Source organism: Ovis aries, chromosome 1 (assembly GCF_016772045.2).
Source record: "Ovis aries strain OAR_USU_Benz2616 breed Rambouillet chromosome 1, ARS-UI_Ramb_v3.0, whole genome shotgun sequence".
Classification (NCBI taxonomy): domain Eukaryota; kingdom Metazoa; phylum Chordata; class Mammalia; order Artiodactyla; family Bovidae; genus Ovis; species Ovis aries.
Genome location: NC_056054.1, coordinates 92079103 through 92100559, shown reverse-complemented (window position 1 = coordinate 92100559; position 21457 = coordinate 92079103). Strand labels below are relative to the sequence as shown.

The window sequence follows — 21457 nt, the reverse complement described above, 5'->3', positions numbered from 1 at the left end:
AGTTAGGATTCCTGCCTATTGGGTCAGCCCCTAACATAAAGGTTACTTACAATAAGAGGAACATTTCTGATACTTTGAACATAGTTTAGGTAATAGATCAGGAAAGCTTACTATAGATTTCCTCCTCTGTAAAAGAATTGGTGGTGATAGAGAGTAAACTTTGGTATTGTATATTAATATCACATATACATATATGTGATATATATATCATGTTACATTTTGGGATTGTGAATGTACCATGATTGTCACACACCTGGTTCATTAACTGCAATTTTATTTCTTCACAGGGATTTGGTGCAGAAAGAAAGATCCGTCAAGCTGGTGTCATTGACTAACCACATCCACAAAGCACATCATTAATCCACTATGATCAAGTTGGGGGGATTCTGGTGAAGGGTTCTGAATATCTCTCTCTTCATCCCTCCCAAAATCTGGAATACTTATTCTATTGAGCTATTACACCAGTTTTAACACCTTCCTCGTGTTATGTTTAAAAAAATAAATAAATTTAAGAAAACCATTTTAAAATTATGCACAGTTGCAGCCTGGAAAACTTAAGGTGGCGCCTTATAGTATCAATTTTAGGAGCTTTATTTGGTGCATTTAACGCAACTGGTAATTGCAAAATCCACTTCGCCTGTGTAAGAGAAAAATATAGACTGTTAACTTGTTGGCCCTATGAAATTCTGCACTTGATAGTTAGTATATACTCTACCTTCATTACTTCTGGCAAGATTTCTGCCTTAGCACTCAGTTGCATTCTTCTTCCTTTTCTGTTTATTACGCTTTAATTCTGAGGACCATATGAGGGTAGAATATATTAAAAATTACCAAAATTTGTATAGGCAAACCATTTCCTTAAGTTGATGGCCAAATGTTAAAATGTTATTTTTCATATCATTTATAATCTTGTCACAGTCCACTTAACGAAGTTTGGTTAGATTTCAGTGAAAATTATCTTCCAGAGTAGGTTTTTTTTTTTTTTTTTTCTGGCATGGGGGGTGGGTAACTTTACTACAATTAGTATGTATGGTGCAGAATTTCATGCAAATGAGGTGTGCCAGCAGTGTGATAATTTAAACGTATTTAAACAAAAAAAGACGAATGCACAAACTTGCTGCTGCTTAGATCACTGCAGCTTATAGGACCCAGTTTCTTTTACTGATTTCAAAACAAAACAAAAGAAAAAAATAATAAAAAAGTTGTGCCTGAAATGAATCTTGTTTTTTTTATAAGTAGCCGCCTGGTTCCTGTGTCCTGTAAAAATACAGGCACTTGACCCTTGGTGTAGCTTCTGTTCGACTTTTTATCACGGGAACGGATTGGTCTGATTTCTTGGCCCTCATCTTGAATTGGCCATATACAAGGTCCCTGGCCAGTGGACTGAAGGCTTTGTCTAAGATGACATGGGTCAGCTCAGGGGATGTGGGGGAGGGTGCTTTTATCTTCCCCGTTGTCGTTTGAGGTTTTGATCTTCTCTGGGTAAAGAGGCCATTTATCTTTGTAAACACATAACATTTTGCTTTCTCCAGTTTTCTGTTAATGGCGAAAGAATGGAAGCGAATAAAGTTTTACTGATTTTTGAGACACTAGCACCTAGCGCTTTCATTATTAAAACGTCCTGTATGGGAGGGGCGGGTCTGGGTGCGGTCTGCCGCGTGACTCCTGGGTCAGTGGCTCACGTGGCCGGGGCGGGGACTTGGGCGCAGACTGATTACGTATCGGGCGGGGCCGGAAGTGCCGCTCCCTAGTGGGGGCTGTTCATGGCGGTTCCGGGGTCTCCCAACAACTTTCCCGGTTGTGGTCGTAATCTATCCGAAGTGGAGGCAGTGGAGCTAGAGGTAAGGCTCTGGCGTGTGTAGCGTTCAGCTTTCGAGCCTAGTGATAATTCCTTGTTGCCAAAAATCGAGCGGAATCTACGAACTGGAAACAAAGGCCCTGGGCGGGGGTGTCCTTCGATTTGAGCCCTACGAGGGAGTTCTCTGGAGAAAGGCGGGGAGCGGGGGGTACCAAGAAAGGGGGACAGCCTGGCGGCCGTCCCCCAAAACAGAAGATTTACAGGAGGAGTAGGAAGGGGGGTTTCCTTTACCTTAGTCTGAGGGCGGGGCCCAAAGTCTTGAAAACGAGGGTGAGGGTAGCTGGAAGATTAATCCAGAATTCTGAGATCCACAGTAACCTGCAAGTGTTTTTGCACTCCTGAATCACTTTGAGAACCAAGTGGAGATGAACGTGTACGGAACCAATCCATTTCAAATTCTGGTTTTAGTTACTGTTGATTACAGAAAGCTTTGAAGTTCTGTGATTCGCCAGTTAACCCTAATTGCTCCTTTCCCACAGGTTCTTGCTGGTGTGAAATGACTGAGTACAAACTGGTGGTGGTTGGAGCAGGTGGTGTTGGGAAAAGTGCACTGACAATCCAGCTAATCCAGAACCACTTTGTAGATGAATATGATCCCACCATAGAGGTGAGGCCCAGTGGTAGTCCGCTGACCGTACCTCTCTGTTTCCATTTAGTCTTACCCATTCCCTTCCCCGTACCCTTTAGCTAAAGGAATGATCAGAAGAGAAAAAGTAATTTGGGGCTCTGTGTTTAGTAATACAGTAAATTAAGCTTTTTTTTTCATGTTTGTGGGAAAGAATTCATTTTTATTAGCTGCTGAAGATTTTATAAAACTTTACAATTTTTATCGTTTTGTAAACTGTTGCAAAGTCATTGTTGAACTTGTTTAGTTTCTTCATATGACAGCTCTGTTAAAAAGAACACAGGTCATAGTATAAATATCTGAATAATAGCAGGAAGGAGAAAAAGGATTGAGAGATCTAGGTGTTTCTTTCATAGTTGGAAGCAACTGAAACTGTGGGTTGAGGTAGAAAGAACATGAGATTTTGAGTCACTGTGCCTTGGAGTACCATCCTATTTTCAGTTTTAGTTATGTGATAGTGAGCAATCACTCTCTTCCTCTAGTAAAGTACCATAAATTTGTCTTGCCTGACACACAAGCGATGTGAAAAATCAAGTATGTTAAATTTTTGTGGATGCTGATGCAGTGTAATTATTACTTATTTAAGGATTCTGTTGTGTTTGTAGGAGTTCATGTTACAGATTGATTTCAGTAAGTGGTATCTAAAACCTTTGTAATCTTATTCTAATCCAATTTAGAAATGTAAAACTCTAGAGATTATTTTAATCCACACCCTGGTCTTTGTACTACCTAACCACTAAGTGTTTAATGCAAGCTATCTCTAATATAGGCATTCTTAAAAATTAGTCCTTGGCAAAATTTTATTTTAGGCTTACCAACTTTAGTATTAATGGTTATAACGTTTTGATGTTTTTCAAAGTTTTATTGGTTAAAAGATAATTTACATAAAGTAAGTCTTATAGCTACAGCTCAGTGGCTTTAAATTTGTGTACACCATGTAACCATCACATAGATAACAATATAGACTGTTTCCAATGCTCAGGAGAGTTCTCTCATGCCCCTTTCTAGTCAGTAAACCCCCTTGTCCTGCCAGGAAATAACCACTTCTCTGACTTCTGTTATCCCATTTTAGTTTGACTAAAACCTATCTTTATCATTTTAATTTTGCTTATTTCCCTAGAACACACATACACTTGACCATATTTCATGCTTCAGGGAAATTTTGGCCATGTGAATTCTCTGTTAATTTGAAAGTATATTACAGTCCTGAAATGCAGTAAGTTACTGAGGAGCTGTTGAATAGGCTGGCAGACTGTGTTACACACTGTTTCTGAAGCCAGATCTTTAGTGTGTAATGAGGTTATTTTCTTTGAATTCCCAGAACATAAACATTAAAAAAAAGTAAAAATTTTGTGTTTGAGCCAAATTGATTTTTTTTAATATGATCTGAGCATCTCTTTCTTCCCAAAGAATTAGTGTACCTTAACCTTGTTTGGAACTTTCAGGAATTTGATTCATGAATATTTGAAAAATACTCATGGGGATGAATATTCCCAAATATTCATGATGACGATCTGTCATGATGAGAAAAATAGTTTGGTATTATTTTCTGAAATAAATGATATTTGTGTATATAATCATGAACACAAAAGACACTGTATCTTAGGGCAAGTTATAATTGGTGGAGATAGAGTAAATTGACAATAGACAACTCAAACGAGAGAAGTGCAGTTCATACTTCAGTAAAATACACTGTGAACCTAATCTCTAGTCTTATCTGCAATAGAACTATCCTTTGAATTACCATGTTTTCTTCATCTTTTCCAGGAACAGTGACCATATTTTCTTTTCTGCAGGCATATAACATTTGGGACTTCTTCCTAGGGTGACCTTAAGTACTTTCTATGTGATTATGTATATATTAGCAGTTTGAGGGACAAAGCAAAGAGACAGAGTTGGACTTGATTAGAGTTTATTTAACCTTGGCAGTAGCATTGCATTCCCTATGATTTTTAATAAAAATGGAATCTCCCTCTCTCCCTACCCTCCTACCCTCCACACCCCAGGATTCCTACCGAAAACAGGTGGTTATAGATGGTGAAACCTGTCTGTTGGACATACTGGATACAGCTGGACAAGAGGAGTACAGTGCCATGAGAGACCAATACATGAGGACAGGCGAAGGCTTCCTTTGTGTATTTGCCATCAATAATAGCAAATCATTTGCAGATATTAACCTCTACAGGTACTAGGAGCATTGTTTTTTCTGAAAGGATCATCTTTAAGTGTGTTCTGAAGTTTTGGGGTAGGGATGAGGATACCACACTAGGGAAGATACAGATTTTTAATTATGAAAAGAATTTCTTTTAGGTTGTGGTATTGGGAACCTGGGGTTATTACTGAAAGTTAATACTGGGATTTGTTTTACATAATCTACTTTGGCTAGAATGCATGGTAATACATGCATGGGGCTTGCTAATGGTAGTGATTTAGAGCTAGAGGCTTTGTTATGAGAGATCACAAAGAAATCTCGCGAGCAGAAGATCCCTCTGAAAAACATTCTTCAGTAACAGAGACGATAACAGGAAAAAACAAATGGGGAGAAGGTAGATAAAGATAAAAGTGGGACAAAGGAATGTAAAGATGGCCTTTCTGCACAGAACCTTTAACTTTCAAAGCTCCATTGGACCATATAAATTCTGGTATGACATTCTTATTTTACAGAAGTAAAGTTCAGAAGGAGGTTTGTTAGGTTTCATAGTCATGATTGTTATTAATAGACCCAGAACCAAAAACCCAGGGCTTCTATTTCTTAGACCTATGTTTTTTAAGCAGAATAATGTAGTGGTTAGGAATATAAACTCTGCCTGGGTTGCAGCTTGGCTCCATCATCTCTTAGCCATGGAAGTTTGGGACAAACTACTAAATCTCTGAGCCTCCTTATCTAACAGTATGAAGATAGCGGTACTTACTCAGAGTTGCTGTGAAAATTAAATTAGTTAATAAATATGGGAATCCCTCAGAACAGTGTTTGCCACAGAGTAAATGCTATGCAAGTGTTCTGCTGCAACCTTGAGTCCTGGTGTACACTCGAACCATATGAAGGTGGCGACTCTCAGAAACAAGTCCAAAACTGGTTTTCTTCCCCTAAACCTGTTCTACTTTCCATTTTCTCTCTGGAATTAATAAAGCACTGAATAAAATGCTCAGCACTTGACCATCACCTAATATTTGCTAAATTTCTACAAATCATTTTCCTCTTAAGCCCTCTTGCATTATCCCTTCACATAGGGTACTGCCGTCACCCCAAACCAAGCTCAGTTCTGTAGATAGCCAGTGAAATGGATTTCAAGTTGATGATTGTGTGTGTAATTCAAAGGGAGAATCTAGACCAGTGCTGTGCAGTATGGTAGACACAAGCCATTTGTGGTTTTTCAAATTGAGTAGAATTAACAATTCAAGAGTCAGTTCCTTGGTCCCACGTTAGCAACTGGCTTTTCAGGTGTTCAGTAGCTTCATGTGACTGGTAGACATAGCTGGACAGGGCGGCTGGAGAATGTTTCCGTCATCAGGAGAATACCCGTTGGACAGGGTTGGTCCAGAGAATCTGGAGCAATAGTTTCCACACTGCTGTGTCTTGTGTCTTGTCGTTGAAGAGAGTACTATCAGTTGGGAGTTTCAGATCTTTTAATCTGCTGTTAATAAGAGCAGTTATAGTGTGTTCTAATTTATATCTTGGACTTCCAGCTGTAATTTTGTTTGAAGAAAATGTTTGGACACCACCCATCCAGAGAAGTGGATAGACTGTCTTTCATTAAATACTGTCATACTCCAGGAATCTTCGAAAAGTTATTTGGAGGCAGTAAGCTTTACTTTTTATACTTCAGACCTTAATCTAGAGTGTGATTTTGAGTTACCAGTTAAATCCAGAGCCCAGCTCTTCAGAGAATCAAGAAACCTAAAAGGGGCCTGTGTCAAGATAGAAAGTGAACTGGTACTTGGCTTCCTTGTGGCTATTGCATCAAGTGTAAACCAGTCTTCTTAGTATGCAAGTAGTTTAAAAAAACAACAAAAAACAGGGAAACGCAATACTAGAAGCCAATAGGGCTAGCTGAAGTTTGTTAGATTTTATTTTTTACTTCAGACTGTTTATTCCTTCCTAAAAGTTTATTCTTATGTTACCATAATACATTCCCTTCTTTTAGGGAACAGATTAAGCGTGTAAAGGACTCGGATGATGTACCTATGGTGCTAGTAGGAAACAAGTGTGACTTGCCAACAAGGACAGTTGACACAAAACAAGCCCATGAACTGGCCAAAAGCTATGGGATTCCATTCATTGAAACCTCAGCCAAGACCAGACAGGTATAGTACAGCTTTCAGCATCTGGCAAGGGCTTAAGACAGAAAAAGTTTGACTGATGGACTCTTTGCTAGAGATGTGATCTACATTATTTGTTGTTTGGGTTGGTTTTGGTTTTGTTTTGTTTTTTATGAATTTGACTGCATCGGGTCTTAGTTGCTGCATGTGGGATCTCGTTCCCTGATGAGAGATCAAACCCTAGCCACCTGCATTGGGAGCATGGAGTCTTAACCACTGGACCAGCAGGAAAGTCCCTGGTTGGATTTTTTAATAGACTTCTATTTTTTTTAATCTGCAGTTTAAACCCAAAATAAATTTATTAATATTCTGATCTGGTTTCTTTCTTACGCCTGCTTTAACATGCACAAGTATTTCTAAATGAAGACCCTTGATTAAAGATACTTAAAACATTAGTCCTTTCTCCATCAACACCAGCTACTGTTTAAGGTATAGGTGCATGAATGTCATTTTTGCAAAAAGTGCTGTTTGTATATCAGCCTGCTAATGTGATACAGTAGGAATGCTCAGCCTATTTTTCAGCTAGTAATTGAATAATTGCAATTTTAAATCCACATAAGGAAATACAAATTAGAGCTTACAACTTGGGTTGTATAAGCTGTCTTTATCATTTTCTCTCTTTTATAGGGTGTTGAAGATGCCTTTTACACACTGGTAAGAGAAATACGTCAGTACCGAATGAAAAAACTCAACAGCAGTGATGATGGCACTCAAGGTTGTATGGGGTTGCCATGTGTGGTAATGTAACAAGGTGAGCGAGCACATAGTCTCTTGATGGAGGTATAAGTACTATTTAGGCAATTTGGAGGAGTATTGCTGTTATCTTTTCTGTGTTGCTATTTAACTGAGAGTTTCACCTCACTTAAAAATCTAAAATCAACTGCTTTCCTTTTGGCAGCCTTTCTGAGAGTACTGCAGCCTAAACTGTTTTAAAAACACGTAATTATTTTACAGACAGCGTTACCTTTTCAATAATATTAGAAATTAGAAGATTTTGTTTATGAAAGATAATACCAGAAGCGTAAAGGATCACTATTTGATGATGACATGATGTGTTTTCTTTTCTCATAGATACTTTTAAAGTTCTCACATCAGAAAAGAGCCACTGTCAAGGTAGGGCAAGTTTGGAAATGAATGTATTATCATTTATGTTGATTTCATAACTTTGTTTTTCCAATATTCTATGTGCCATTTATACAGATTCCATCTTTATTTCAGCTGCACTGACACCCTGGTCCTGACTTCCCTGGAGGAGAAGTAGTCCTGTTGCTATCTTCAGTTTCAAAAAGAAGCTCCTGCTATTTCCCCAACTCTCAGTAGATCAATAGAATATTCTCTGTTTGAGAAGTTCTCAGAATAACTACCTCCTCACTTGGTTGTCTGACCAGAGAAATGAACCTCTTGTTACTCCCAGTATTTTTCCACCCTGGGTTCTCCCCCAGCACACACAAACACACCTCTGCCACCCAGGTTTTTCATCTGAAAAGCAATTAATACTCTGAAACAGAGAACCAAACTGTAGAAACATGAAATTCTGTAGAAAACAATGTCTTGAGCTCTAAAGTAGCAACTGCTGGTGATTTTTTTTTTTTCCTTTTTATTGTTGAACTTGGAACTATGTTGGTTTTTGGAGAAATGTCATAAATTACTGTTTTGCTGAGAATATAGTTAATGTTGCTCTTTGGTTTGTTTGTAATGTTATCATCTATATTCTATAAACTGGCATCTACTCTGTATTTAGAAATACAAAAATGAATACTGAGCTTTTGAGTCTACCCTCATCTTCTCAACTTTCTTGCAATTAAATGTAACTTTCACGATGAAGTGCCTTTTTCCTGGAAGTGACTTGTAGACTTCCTTTACAATACTTCAGTGGAATAGATGTCTCAGAAACTGTTATACATGAAAATGAATGTCTGAGATATGTCTGTGACCCATCTAGCTTTGAGGGAAAGATACACCAATATGATAGCAGATGCCATTTCTTACATCTATAAAGTTGATTTTCTGGAGACCTATTTTGGGGCTCTCCCGAGAGAAAGATGAGACTATAAATGATTAGGAATAATTTCACTTAATTTTTACCTAACCTCCACTTTTTTTTTTTGGTAGTTTACTACCTGCAAAACATATAATTTGTTTGCTTTTAACTTACAGATAATCTAATGTTCAATGAACTTCCATTCGTAATTTAATTTGGATCATATCAGGAAGTCTACATTTGCAGGTGTTCACAAATTGTAAAAGTGTGACGCAGTTTTATTTAATAGCTGTGATCAATGATTTTCATGCCTCAAATATGTTAATAGACACATTTTCACTGTATATCATGGTATTAATAATTATTGATGTATATAATTGTCCTTGGTCCCCTTCTCTGTTCGTCACCTCATGGCAGTGGCTTGATTAATTATTTCAGCTGAGTAAAGCATGGTGCTAATAGACCAGGGTCACAGTGTCAAAACTTCAGTGAGCCAATTAGCATCACAGAGAGAGAAATTCTTTCACATTTGCTCACGATTAACTCCAGCTAATAGTTTTGCCAGATGTGTGTGGTTAGTCCTGCAAGGAAAGAAGTCGGTTAATACAAATTCTTAACCAGGACTGGAAAAACTTGTTTTCCTGAGAAGGGTCAGCTTAGAAGTCTTTATCTGGACTCTATTTTTAGCCACATGGAAATCAAATTAAGCTGATCTTTTTTCTCAAGTTTTTGAGAGTGAGGATGCCTCAGATCAATATTTTTAAAATATTCTTTATTCTTACGTTCTTTTAAGGGTTTAAAACAACATTGAATAATTAGTCTGGGCATACCAGGTAGCAAGCTGGTAAGTTTGTGCTGAACTAGAAGTAGCCTTTGGATTGAAATTGCCGTTTTGAGAAGGGATAGAAAATATAATTAATAATTATGAGAATTTGGAGACTTGACTTTTCTATTTGCAGATAATATCCTAATGAAAATAGACTTGGATAACTTTTGATAAAAGAATCGTTCCAAAATGGCCACTTTCTGTTCTCGTCTTCTAATGTGTACTTACTGAGGTCCTCTTCTAATAAGAGTTGTCATTTATTAAGCAAATTCTACATTGCCTTGAAATGAATTTGGAAGAGAAGAAAAAATCATGCTGTACCCAGAGAATGAAAAATCCAGAGAATTGTGCTCCTTGGTATTAATTCTGAAGCTTTCATAGTCCATACCCATAGACAGAAACTCTCTGCCACTTTGCTTCTGCTCCTCTTGGAGCATTGCGCTGTCATTTCCTTGGGGATAGACTGAGGCTTGTCAACTCGGTTGTATTGTCTTCCTCCTCTTCCTCTTGTCTGTGTGAGTGACAGTGTGACTCTTACTAATGTCGGATGCGGGGAGGTGGGGGGGGAGTAGCTCATTTTAGGCTCTTGCACCCTTTACTGGTGTATGTTTGTATCTTTTAGTTTTCTCAAGTATGTTCTAAGCACAGAAGTATCTAAGTGGGGCCAAAATTCAGACTTGAAAATGTCCTTTTAATAGCTTCTTAAAAAGTTATACACTTTGGTGTGAATTTTGGCACTATAGAGTGACAAACTTTTAAACGCTGAATAACTTCAGTTAGTGTGTTATAGTTTTTAGAATATGTTTGTGATTGCTGAAAACAATTATAGTTTACCTCAAAATATGAAAGTCTCTTTCCCCAAGTTAAGTGCCTGGCCAGCTGTCATAAATTGCATATTACTTTATGTTTGTTCGTTTTTTAAAGGTTGCACATTCAAGATTGTGAAAATAAGGTGTTCTGTCCGAAAGCTACCATGCCTGTCTGTAAATGAATCCATTGAGTGCTGTACTTGTTCCAACAGCTTACTACAGAATGCTACTTGGTAATATCATACTTGTTACAGTGTTCACTTCAGGAGTGTAATAGGTGAAATGATCCTAGGTATGTATTGTAGTGGGCCCCCTGTTTAGTCTTTCATCATCCTTTAAACTGCTGTGAATTTTTTGTCTTGACTTGAAAGCAAGGATAGAGAAACACTTTAAAGAGATACTTTGGTTTTTTTCCATTCCAGAATTGGTGAGCATGGTTATATTTTGCTTTACATTTACAGTCATGAACTCTTAAGCTGGCAGCTACAACCAAGAACCAAAAAAGGGTGCATTCTGCTTCTTGTAATTCATCTCTGCTAATAAATTATAAGAAGCAAGGATAACTAATTAGAGAAACTATTTTATTTGGGTGGTTTCTATAAACAAGGGACTATAATTCTTAAACATTATTTTTCATTTTTGCTGTTTCTTTAAGAAACCTAATGTGCCACGATATTATTTTAAGGTGTTTCTTAAAAGAATTGTTTTTAAAAGTGTTCTCATTTTCAGAGTAATTGTAGATATATTTCAAAATATAACTGATAATTTTTAAAGGCCTGAGTACTGACCTAAGAAGCAATTGTATGAATTCTCTGGGGGGAAGGGAGGAGCTCAGTGAAAGCTGTATGACTTTTATATTTCTGTGCCATCAAATAAAAGTAAAAATGTCTATTGTGCAGTTCTGCTGTTCAAACAGAAACTATTGGCCTCCTTGGCCCTAAATGAAAGGGCTGGTATTTTAAGTTGACTATTTTATTGTAAATTAATCCATCCTAATTTTTTAAAATTTGGTTGAATGTTTCCTTGTTAAATGTTTAAAAAATAAAAACTGGAAGTTCTTTGCTTAGTCATAATTGTTTTTGCCACTGATGTGCCTTTATTGAAAGTTAATATTAAATTCAGACTTTGGATGTGATGTTTGGACTATATTGGAAGGTCTGAGTTCCTGATTTTGTCAGTATAAAATAAGTCAGAGCCTGCTTTAGTATGTCAAGTATGATTCATAGCTGTATGTCAGATTCTCACACATTAACATGAAATGCTAGAAACTACCATTGGATCTTTTGATCTGTCTTTGTGCTGTTGCACAGTCTACCAATGTTGGTAGGTGGTTGTTTTTTTTTTAATTGGAATATAGTTGCTTTACAATGTCGTGTTAGTTTCTGCTGTGTAGCAAAATGAATCAGCTATACGTGTACATATATCCACTCCCTTTGGATTCCTTTCCCGTAAGGTGCGCGCTATTTTTGATGGTTGTGTAAGATTCCGCTATATGAATGAACTATAATTGATTTACCTAGTTGTCTGTTGATGGATTGTTAAGTCATTTCTGGTTTTGGGGGGGCAGTGTGTTGGGGAAGCTATTATAAATAGTGCTGAGATAAACATCACTGCACACATACCCTTGGGCACATCTTCCGGTTTTTCCTTAGGATAAATTCTAAGAAATCGGATTGCAGATTCTGAGGTTTCAGGCTTGAGTCTTGGTGTAGTTTTGAGAGCCAGAGAACATGGGTTCCAACTATAATTTTGCTCCTCTAGCCAGTAGTTTCCTCATTTTGCAAAATAGGGAAGTTGAATAAGGATATCACAGATTTCCCAGTCCTAATTTAGGAGATATAAAAGAGTGATTTCAAATCTAGACTTTTTCAGTCAATACCGGAATACAGTGATTATGAGGACCTTGGTTTGTTCTACCAAAGACATCAAATTTATTTTCACTTTTTTTATTTAAGGGCAGAGATGTGGATCATTAGTATTTGACTGATTTAATCTTATGGGAACCAAATTTAAGCAACAGAATAATGTTTCTAGCTACTGGGATGAGTATAAATACTTTAGATTGTAAAATGTATATGCCAAACAGAATCATAGACTTGGTATATCTAAAACAGATTTCCCCCTGAGTCAGTGACCTATGCCTCACATCAGATGTTTTGTTCTAATATTTGACCCCCAGATAACTGAGAAAGAGGAAAGAATATTGTCTTACTGATGAGAGCTGCTGTTTGCTAAGCAAAATGAAGCTATGGAAAAGACAGACGATGAAAAAGCTAAGGAAACTTGTTTATTTGGAATATAGGGGGACCTCCCTTATATCTCTGTGCTTTTAAGGTTTCTATTCTTAGAACTAGCAATTCTCAAGGTCATTAAAAGGCCAACAGTTGCATGAGTTATTTGATATCCATAAATACATGTAAAGGGGCCAGGAGGTCATGCTAGTGATCATTTTGCAAAACCACTTAGGACACATTTCGGATTTTATGTCCAGCCCATGACTTGAGAGCATGGAGAGAATCAGTGTCTAGTACCCAAATGAAAGGGTATGCTTTTGTAATGCTCCCATTGTACTCTGGGCAATGAAGTGTGGTCTTATACCTTAGTAAAGGAAAACTGGAACTCCGGGAGCATCCTAGAACATTCCAAACTACAGATAAATAACCTTTGCAGTGCCAGAGGGAGTATCAATGGTTCAGATTCGGGAACTGGAAGTAGACCTAGTGAATTAATCATTCTTATCTGGAGACGTTGCATTCATGATTTACTTGGCATTTGCACCGAAATAGTTTACTTATTAACCTATAGCGGGGAGAGGGGAGGTGTTTTCAATTTAATGTTTAATCTCTTAAAACTAGCATAAATACAGATTGCCATCGGTTTGTAGGCGTCATATAAAGAAAACAAGGGATAGTGCCTGCAGTATTGGGGGTTAAGGTGATGATAAATGTTTCTAAAGATAGAGGCAGCTACATGCCTAACCAGGGAGGATGTGGTTGAAACTGAGCAGTTGCCTGCTAGAGCCTTCAGATGCAGAATGCTGAAATACTATCCTGGTTAGGAAAAGCAGTCTTCTAAGAATAGCTCCTGTGGATGTGATAAAATTGGCACTGTTGACACTTTCTATAGGAGCTCGAGATGTGTGAGTTCTGTGTGATACTTGTCTGGGGGAAAATGGCACGTTGTTAAAGTCCAAAATGAAACTCTAGCATAGCCTATGAACTGAAGTTACCAAGGTCTGTGTCCCTGTCGCTGCCTGGTTCTATAGCTTATTCTCTGACATTTCCTCTCAGAGAACCAAGTTCAGGTTCCACTGTAAGACAGCCATGTGATGTTTTTCACTGGCTTGGTGAGTTTTCCTTCCTAATCTACTTAGCAGGTTTTTATTGAACCTACTACGTGCCTGGATGCTGCGCTACTCTGAGTGTACAGCAGTGAACCAGGTAGACTGTCTCCTCATTCATTTTGTATTGAGAAAAGATCTCAAAAACAAACATTTCTTAGTTGAAATTTGGTGATTATTTCAAAGGAGAACATTGTTCCCTGAGACACAACTTGTCTAGCCTCGCTGATCAGCTGCCACATGACACTGCCCAAGGTCACCTCCTTCCTAATTTTTTAGAGAATAATCAAGGCTACCCAAGAGGCACTAGAACCTGTCTCAAGCTTCATTGCTTCCTGAGTCTCTTCTTTTCAAGTCAAAGCTCTCAAATAAGGAAATTGTATATTGCTTCACAGTTTCAAAGTGTCCTTACATGCATCTTGTTAAACCTCCCATAAAAGCCATGTGAGAGAGGAATGGTCTTTTTATACTGATGTAAATCACATAAAAATAGATGGATTTACTCCAGATAATAACCCTTGAACAACACACATTTGAACTGGGCAGTTAGTTTCCCTTATACTCAGATTTTTTTCCATAGTAAGTACTACAGTACCGCACAGTCCAAGGTTGGTTGAGTCAAGAATACAGAGGAACCATGCACACTGAGGGCTGACTGTAGGTTATAGGTGGGTTGTCAACTTCGTGCAGAGTGGGCGCCCCTAAGTCCTGCGTTGTTCAAGGGTCAGCTGTAGTTTTCAAACCATGCTGCTCAAAGCCCTTGAAGTATCATAAAGGAGATGTCTGAGAAAGCCTGAGTGGGTGGGGTCTCCTCTTCCTCCCTTGTCCTTCACCTCAGGCTCCATTTTCATCAATTTTGGGATTTGGGGTGTTTTGGTTTTGTGTTTTTGCATATTAGCAAGATATTTTATTTTTATAGGCTTAAATATCAAGAATGACAATTTTTAATTTACCTGAAATTTGGTATGAAATGACCTCATCTTTCAAGTAGTTTCACTAATTTTATAATAGTAGTAGAATCTGCCTTAAAAAATTGAAAAGGATTAGAAACCACATGTAGAATTGCAGTTAACCTTTACACAAAGTTAATCACTTTAAAGTTTTGTTATTGTTGTTCTGTCATCTTTAGTGACAGATTCTTATGCACAGAGTCATAATTCATATGCACACTGTCATCTCTGTGTGTGAAAATTTTGTAATTTTTCACAAACCATCTAGTTCTGTACCTTATTCATTTCACTTAATAATATAAATTCCACACCTTTTCTATGTCAGCATATTTATAGCAACATCTTTCTTTTGAAAAGTATATAATACTATAATTTATATAACCTCTCTACTGACAAATATATAGGCTGTTTATTTGATGATTTGCTCATATCAGATATTATATTCAACATATATTTGCCAGCATAGGCATGGAGCAAATTCCCACAAAATAGTTGTTTGTACTTGTGTTTTTTGTTTTAATACGTATAGCCTTACTTTTCCTCCAAATACTTTTTAAAATCATTGATTTCTGGCAGTGCAGAGTCTTTGTTGTTGAGTGCAGGCTCTCTAGTTTCGGTGAGTTGGGGCTACTCTCTGGTTGCGATGCCTGGGCTTCTCATCGCAGTGGCTTCTCTTGTTGCGGAGCACAGGCTCTTGTGCATCCCAGCTCAGGAGTCGTGGTGTGTGGGCTTGGTTGCTCCTCGGCATGTGAGATCTTCCCAGACCAGAGATCGAACCCATGTCCCCTACACTGGCGGTAGATTCCTAATCACTGAACTACCAGGGAAGTTCCAAATAAGGTTTTATGAATAGATTCCTTCCAACAGCACATGAAAGCATGTTTTATCCCAGACCTTGGGCAACTCTGGGACGTATCAAAATTTCAAACTCTCACCAGATTAATATGTAAACTGTGGTATTTTGTCTACTGTCCTATTTGCATTTCTTTATCAATATGAGCATTTTCATCTTTTCGTTTTAGGCTTCCATTCAAGATTTAATTTGAACATTTCATAATTAAATGTTTAAACACCCTTCGACTTCACCGGTCTCCTCCTACAACCATCTGTCAAGCTGGAATCACTAGTCACATCTGCATGTCTAGGTACAAAACCAAACACTCGGCACAGTTATGGTCATTGCACAACTAAGCAAGAGCGAGGCCATATATAACACCATGGTTAAGAGCCCTGACTCAGGAGCCAGAAATCCTGAGCTTAAATCCCACCTCTACCACTTAATAACTATGAGACCTTGGACAAGTCAGTCTTTGTACCTGAATTTCTTCAACTGTAAAATGGAAGTAATGATACTTCCTCAAAAGATTACTGTGAAAATTAAATGCATTAATATATGTTAAAAAAACAAATACCTCAGAACAGTGCTAAGCATTGTTGCTACTGCACAGACCCCAGGGCATGCTTCCCGTTCTCCTAACAGAACACAGTATACTGTTGACACTTTGATTGCTTTGTTAAAAGCAAATTGCTGAATTTTCTTTCCATTCGAGAGACAGAAGACAAAGTCAGTTTGTCTCATGGAAAAGGATGAATCTTACAAATTTGACTTCTTCATTTTTAGGCACGTGTAGGAAATTATGACTGACAAAGAGATGAGGCTGAATCCAGTAAAATACCATAAAATTTCATAATTTGATTATATTCCAAACTAAAACTCATCCCTTAGGTTTAAGTTAACTTTTACACACCTTTAAAAGGTGACCAAAAAAGTCCACAGTTAAAAGGGTTGTTATATTCCAAACCAGAGTTGTGAGGAACTCAGAAGTGCTGCCACTGAAGCAATGTTACAAAGGATTAAGCTTATCCTGAACATTTACTATGGTACCCTGAGCCTTATAGAACGCTTCGGCACCTGAACCGTGAGTGCCTGTGAGGGCATTGAAGGGGGTGAGGTGAAGAGCAGGTTGGAAAGGGCTGGGAGCTCCCTGCAGGTTTTGCAGCAGGGAGGGAAACCAGCTATAGAATAGAAGAAGGGATTTCTGGACAAAAGCTGTGCACATAGCTGTTAAATGTCTGTTACCTCCTCCCTGTAGAGCCTCAGATTACAGGTGTCTCTAACTCGATAAAATACAAGAAATCTCAGCTTTAAAAAATAGTCTGTAAATCTGTTACTTGGTACTCTGAATGCTTTCCATTGGAATAATGTTCTAAATGATGGGAAGAGTGAGCTCCAACCAATGTAGCCATAATTTGGCTGAAATATTTCACATTAACAATTTCTAAAAGACATAAAATAGTTTTCTTTTGCTAAAAAACTAAAAAAATTAAACAAGACATTTATATACCAATACTTGAAGAAAAAGCAAGTTTAATTACAGGAAAAGAATGAGTAGAAAGATTTGTCTCATTTAAGAGGACATCTGGACATTTTTATTTAAGGGTTATACATGATAATAGGACCAGATTATGTTTTGTTTTAAATTCATTTTTTTAATGATAAAAATACTTGTTCATGGTAGAAATTGCAAATAAGACAAAAGAAAAAACAATCGCCATCATTCCACTGCCCAGACAGAATACTTGTATAAGTTGTCCAGGGTGTTTTCAATGTCTATACTGATAAATAAATTAAATGTCTTTCTGGGACTTGCCTGGCAGTCTGATGGTTAAGACTGTGCTTCCACTGCAGGGGGCGTGGGTTCCATCTCTAGTCAGGGAACTAAGATCTCTCATCCTGCGTTGTACAGCAGATAAATACACAGGTGGAAGAAGAGGCCCTGGTGAACAGCTTCCAGTTTCCACACCTTTTCACATGCAACCTTGTAGCCATGCTCAGCACCCACCCATTCTGCAGTCAGTGATCAAGCATGGTAAGGGTATAGAGTTGGACTGGTTCTGCTCAATCCTGAATTCCTACAGTGGGCAGTCTTTGTGGGAGCTCCCCATTTGGCTGGCTAAGATTTTCTCAGACTTCAGTCTGAGGCTCGTTAGTCCCAACCATACTGAACTATTACAGTTCCTCAGGTGGGTCATGAATTCTTGAATACATCCTTGGGACTTCTCTGGTGGCGCAGTGGATAAGAATCCACCTCCAGTGCCGGGGACACAAGTTCAATCCCTGGTCCACCCTGGTCCAGGAAAATTCCACAGGATGCAGAGCAGCTAAGCACTTGGGCCACAACTACTGAGCCAGCAGTCTAGAGCCTGTGAGCTACAACTACTGAGCCAGCATGCTACAACTACTGAAGCCTGAGTGCTTAAAGCTCACGAACCCCAACAAGAGAAGCCACCAAAGTGAGAAGCCCTCGCACTGCAGCACAGAGCAGCCGCCGCTCACCACAACTAGAGAAAGCCCGCACAAAGCAACGAAGACCTGGTGCAACCAAATAATAAAATGTTTTAAAAAGTGCATTCTATGAACAAGGGACTGGACTGTAAAATAGGTGGATTTATAACAAATATCTGAAGAAGCACCAATGGAATAAGAGCATGAAATAGCAAAGATGGTCCCATAGGTTCAAGGAACCTTGTTTTCTCTCTGCTGCTGCTGCTGCTAGCGCTCCGTAATCATGGGGAAGTCTACTCAAGAAGTTCTTCCATTCATATGGATAGAGTCTTTGATGATAGAGAAGTGTTGCTGCTGCTGCTAAGTCGCTTCAGTCGTGTCCAACTCTGTGTTACCCCATAGACGGCAGCCCACCAGGCTCTGCCGTCCCTGGGATTCTCCAGGCAAGAACACTGGAGTGGGTTGCCATTTCCTTCTCCAATGCATGAAAGTGAAAAGTGAAAGTGAAGTCACTCAGTCGTGTCCGACTCTTTGCAACCCCATGGATTGCAGCCTACCAGGCTCAAAATCCGTCCATGGGATTTTTCAGGCAAGAGTACTGGAGTGGGGTGCCATTGCCTTCTCCAAGAGAAGTGTTGGAGATATCTAAAAATCTATACTACCAATCTGAACAGTTCTGAGAAATGATCTACTCCTGTCCTCCATTATATTGATAGAATTGACTGAAAACCATCTCTCATCATTAGAAATCACCTTATTTTGTTTCACAACACCCATTACTACCTGAAGTATTATCTTATTGTGTATTGTGTACCAGAATATAAGCAGAGGGCTTGTCTTTCTTGTTCACTAAATGCCAATGCTCAGCGCAGTGTCTAGTTAGGTTCAAAAGTTGAGGTCACACTACTGGTAAGAGGAGGAGATGGAATTGGAACTGAGGTCTTGTTTACATTAACCACTTAAATTTGGTCTTCTTAAGTGCCCAAGAAATTTGTTGAAACAATGAATGAAGAGTTAGCAAATGTTTTTGAACTGAAAATATAATGATCAAAATTATGTTTCATCAAGGTATAGTCTGGCAGCATTTTTGCTGGATTGAAGATGGGAAAAACAATTAGAACCTATTCCAGTCATCTGAATTTGAAGTCATTCGTGTTACTCAGAATTACATTGGTTGCTAGTAGCTAAAAAAGAACCCTGACTAATCAGTGGGTAAAACAAATTTATTTTTCTCATATGTTAAGAAGTCTGGTAGTGGGCAGTCCAGGGCTACTTGGGTGGCCTCAGGACACTCTGTCCCTTTCTTTCTGCTCAAGCGTTCTTCACATGTGGCTTTTGTCCTGCTTGTAATTTGTGTTACGACAACGGTTGATTTGCACTTACCCTACCCTAATATTTTCTTATTATAGGCAGGAAGAAGAAGAGCAAAAGACAAAACATATGCCAACTGAGTTGGCCTCTTTTATTTACTAATTTTTTCAATATTTATTTTTATTGGAGAATAATTGCTTTATCACGTTGTTACTTTCTGCTATACAACACAGTGAATCAGCCATATGTATACGTATATTCTCTCCCTATTCAACCTCCTTTCCACCCACCTACCCCCGTCCACCCCTCTAGGTCATCACAGAGCATCAGGTGTGCTCCCTGCCCTATAGCCCCTACCCACTAGCTATTTTACACGTAGTGGTGTGTATACATCAGAGTTACTCTCTGAATTCATCCCACCATCCCCTTCCTCCACTGCCCTGTGTGAGTTGCCATTTTTTTAAACAGCTTTTCCAGGCAGCCGACCCAGCAATTCTGCTCTTCTATTGGTCAGACTGTGTCACATGGCCACTCTCACTGCAAAGAAGTCTAGCAATATAGTTTACTGGCTGAGCGCATTGATAACACTTGTCAACGTTAGTTAACTTTTGTTAATAAGAAAAAATAGAAATGATTTTTGAACAGACAACTAGGGTATCTGTCACACACAAAAAAATGGGAAAATTAGAGGGCAGCAAATAAAGAGAAGAGTCATTTGAAGGGGAAGCAGATTTGAGAAGGAGAATGTTTGGTTTGGATATGTCAATTTGTCAGTTCCGTTGGGAAATCCAGGTGGAAATGTCACACACACACAGAGTTCAAAAGGAACAAAAAATATTTTGGTTCAGTAACAACTTTGTAATGTATTCTACTGTTGTTGATTGAAAGCAGAGGATGGCCAAAAAGCGAAGCTACAAAATGGTCTCTTTTGCAGACAAAGAGGCTTATTCCAGCTTTCAGTAGGAAAGCAAAGATAAAAGATTATTCAGTTCAGGCCCACAATTCTGTTCCAGATCCGAAGTTCCACACTGATATTACTGTCTTTAATACACACTGTTACAATTTCATAAATTCTGCTGAGTCTACCAAAGGACTTTATTTACCTAACAGTAATTGTCGCAGTAAACATCGCAAAGATATTGCAGGTTTTGTTCCAGAACACCACAAGAAAGTGAGTATCGCATAAAGCAAGTCACACAACCTTTCTGGCTTCGCAGTGCGTGTAAAAGTTAGGTTTACAGTATCTTATAGTCTTAAGTGTGCAGTAGCATTATGTCTAAAAAACAATGTACGTATCTTAAGTTTAAAATACTTAATTGCTAAAAAGTGCTAACCATCACCTGAGCCTTCAGTGAGTCTTAATCTTTTTGTTGTTGGAGGATTTGCCTCAATGTTGGTATGGCTGCTGACTGATCAGAGTGGCGGTTGCTGAAGACTGGAGTGTCTGTGGCAATTAAATAAAACATTAATGAAGTTTGCTGCATCAATTGACTCTTCCTTTCAGGAATGATTTCTCTGTAGCATGTGATGTTATTTGATAGCATTTTACCTACTATAGAGGTAGGAGGTTATATCATTTACATCTACTGTTTAATGTAGCCACCTTCATTAAATACTTAGGTATATCTTCTGGATAACCTGCTGCAGCTTTTTCATCAGTATTTACTGCTTTACCTTGCGCTTTTATGTTATGGAGACGGCTATTTTCCCTTAACCCTCATGAACCAGTCTCTGCTACCTTTAAACTTTTCTTCTGCAGATTCCTAATAAATCTCAGCCTTTGTAGAATTGAAAAAAGGGCCTTACTTTGGGTTAGGCTTTGGTTTAAAGAAATGTTGGGCTGGTTGGATCTTCCATCCAGACTAAAACTTTCTACATATTAGCAATGAAGCTGTTTTTCTTTCTTACCATTCATGTGTTCACTGGAGAAGCTCCTTTAATTTGCTTCAAGAACTTTTCCTTTGCATTCACAACTTGACTAACTGTTTGGCACACAAGGCCGTGGCTTTTGACCTATCAGCTTTCAGCTTTTCTAGCTTTTGATTTAAAGTAAGAGACATGGGACTCTTCCATTTACTTGAGCACTTAGAAGTCATTAGGGTTATTCAGTGGCCTAATTTCAATATAGTTGTGTCTCAGAGAATACCAAGG

At 38.3% G+C, this 21457-nt stretch overlaps 2 protein-coding genes across 9 annotated transcripts in view; both read left to right on the top strand.

Moving 5' to 3' along the window:
• The window catches only part of CSDE1 (cold shock domain containing E1), a 45154-nt gene extending 33662 nt beyond the window's left edge, over nt 1–11492 (top strand). For all 8 annotated transcript variants that reach the window (XM_004002360.5, XM_004002362.5, XM_004002361.5 and 5 more), the window contains 2 exons: nt 288–1841; nt 2338–11492. In XM_004002360.5, the coding sequence (XP_004002409.1) occupies nt 288–335 (48 nt within the window). In that variant the 3' untranslated portion in view covers nt 336–1841; nt 2338–11492. The remainder of the gene's footprint in view (nt 1–287; nt 1842–2337) is intronic.
• Nucleotides 1728–11492, top strand: NRAS (NRAS proto-oncogene, GTPase). The gene is made up of 7 exons (XM_004002359.5): nt 1728–1841; nt 2338–2465; nt 4490–4668; nt 6629–6788; nt 7431–7554; nt 7875–7916; nt 8022–11492. Exons 2-5 carry the CDS (start codon nt 2355–2357, stop codon nt 7548–7550), a joined length of 570 nt encoding a protein of 189 aa, XP_004002408.1. The 5' UTR covers nt 1728–1841; nt 2338–2354; the 3' UTR covers nt 7551–7554; nt 7875–7916; nt 8022–11492.
• Nucleotides 11493–21457: the final 9965 nt, after the last annotated feature.

Coding starts and splice junctions, on each gene's coding strand:
- NRAS (XM_004002359.5), top strand. CDS start 2,355: ATGACTGAGTACAAACTGGTGGTGGTTGGAGCAGGTGGTGTTGGGAAA. Junction 4,669..6,628: donor GCAGATATTAACCTCTACAG/GTACTAGGAGCA, acceptor CCCTTCTTTTAG/GGAACAGATTAAGCGTGTAA. Junction 6,789..7,430: donor CCTCAGCCAAGACCAGACAG/GTATAGTACAGC, acceptor TCTCTTTTATAG/GGTGTTGAAGATGCCTTTTA.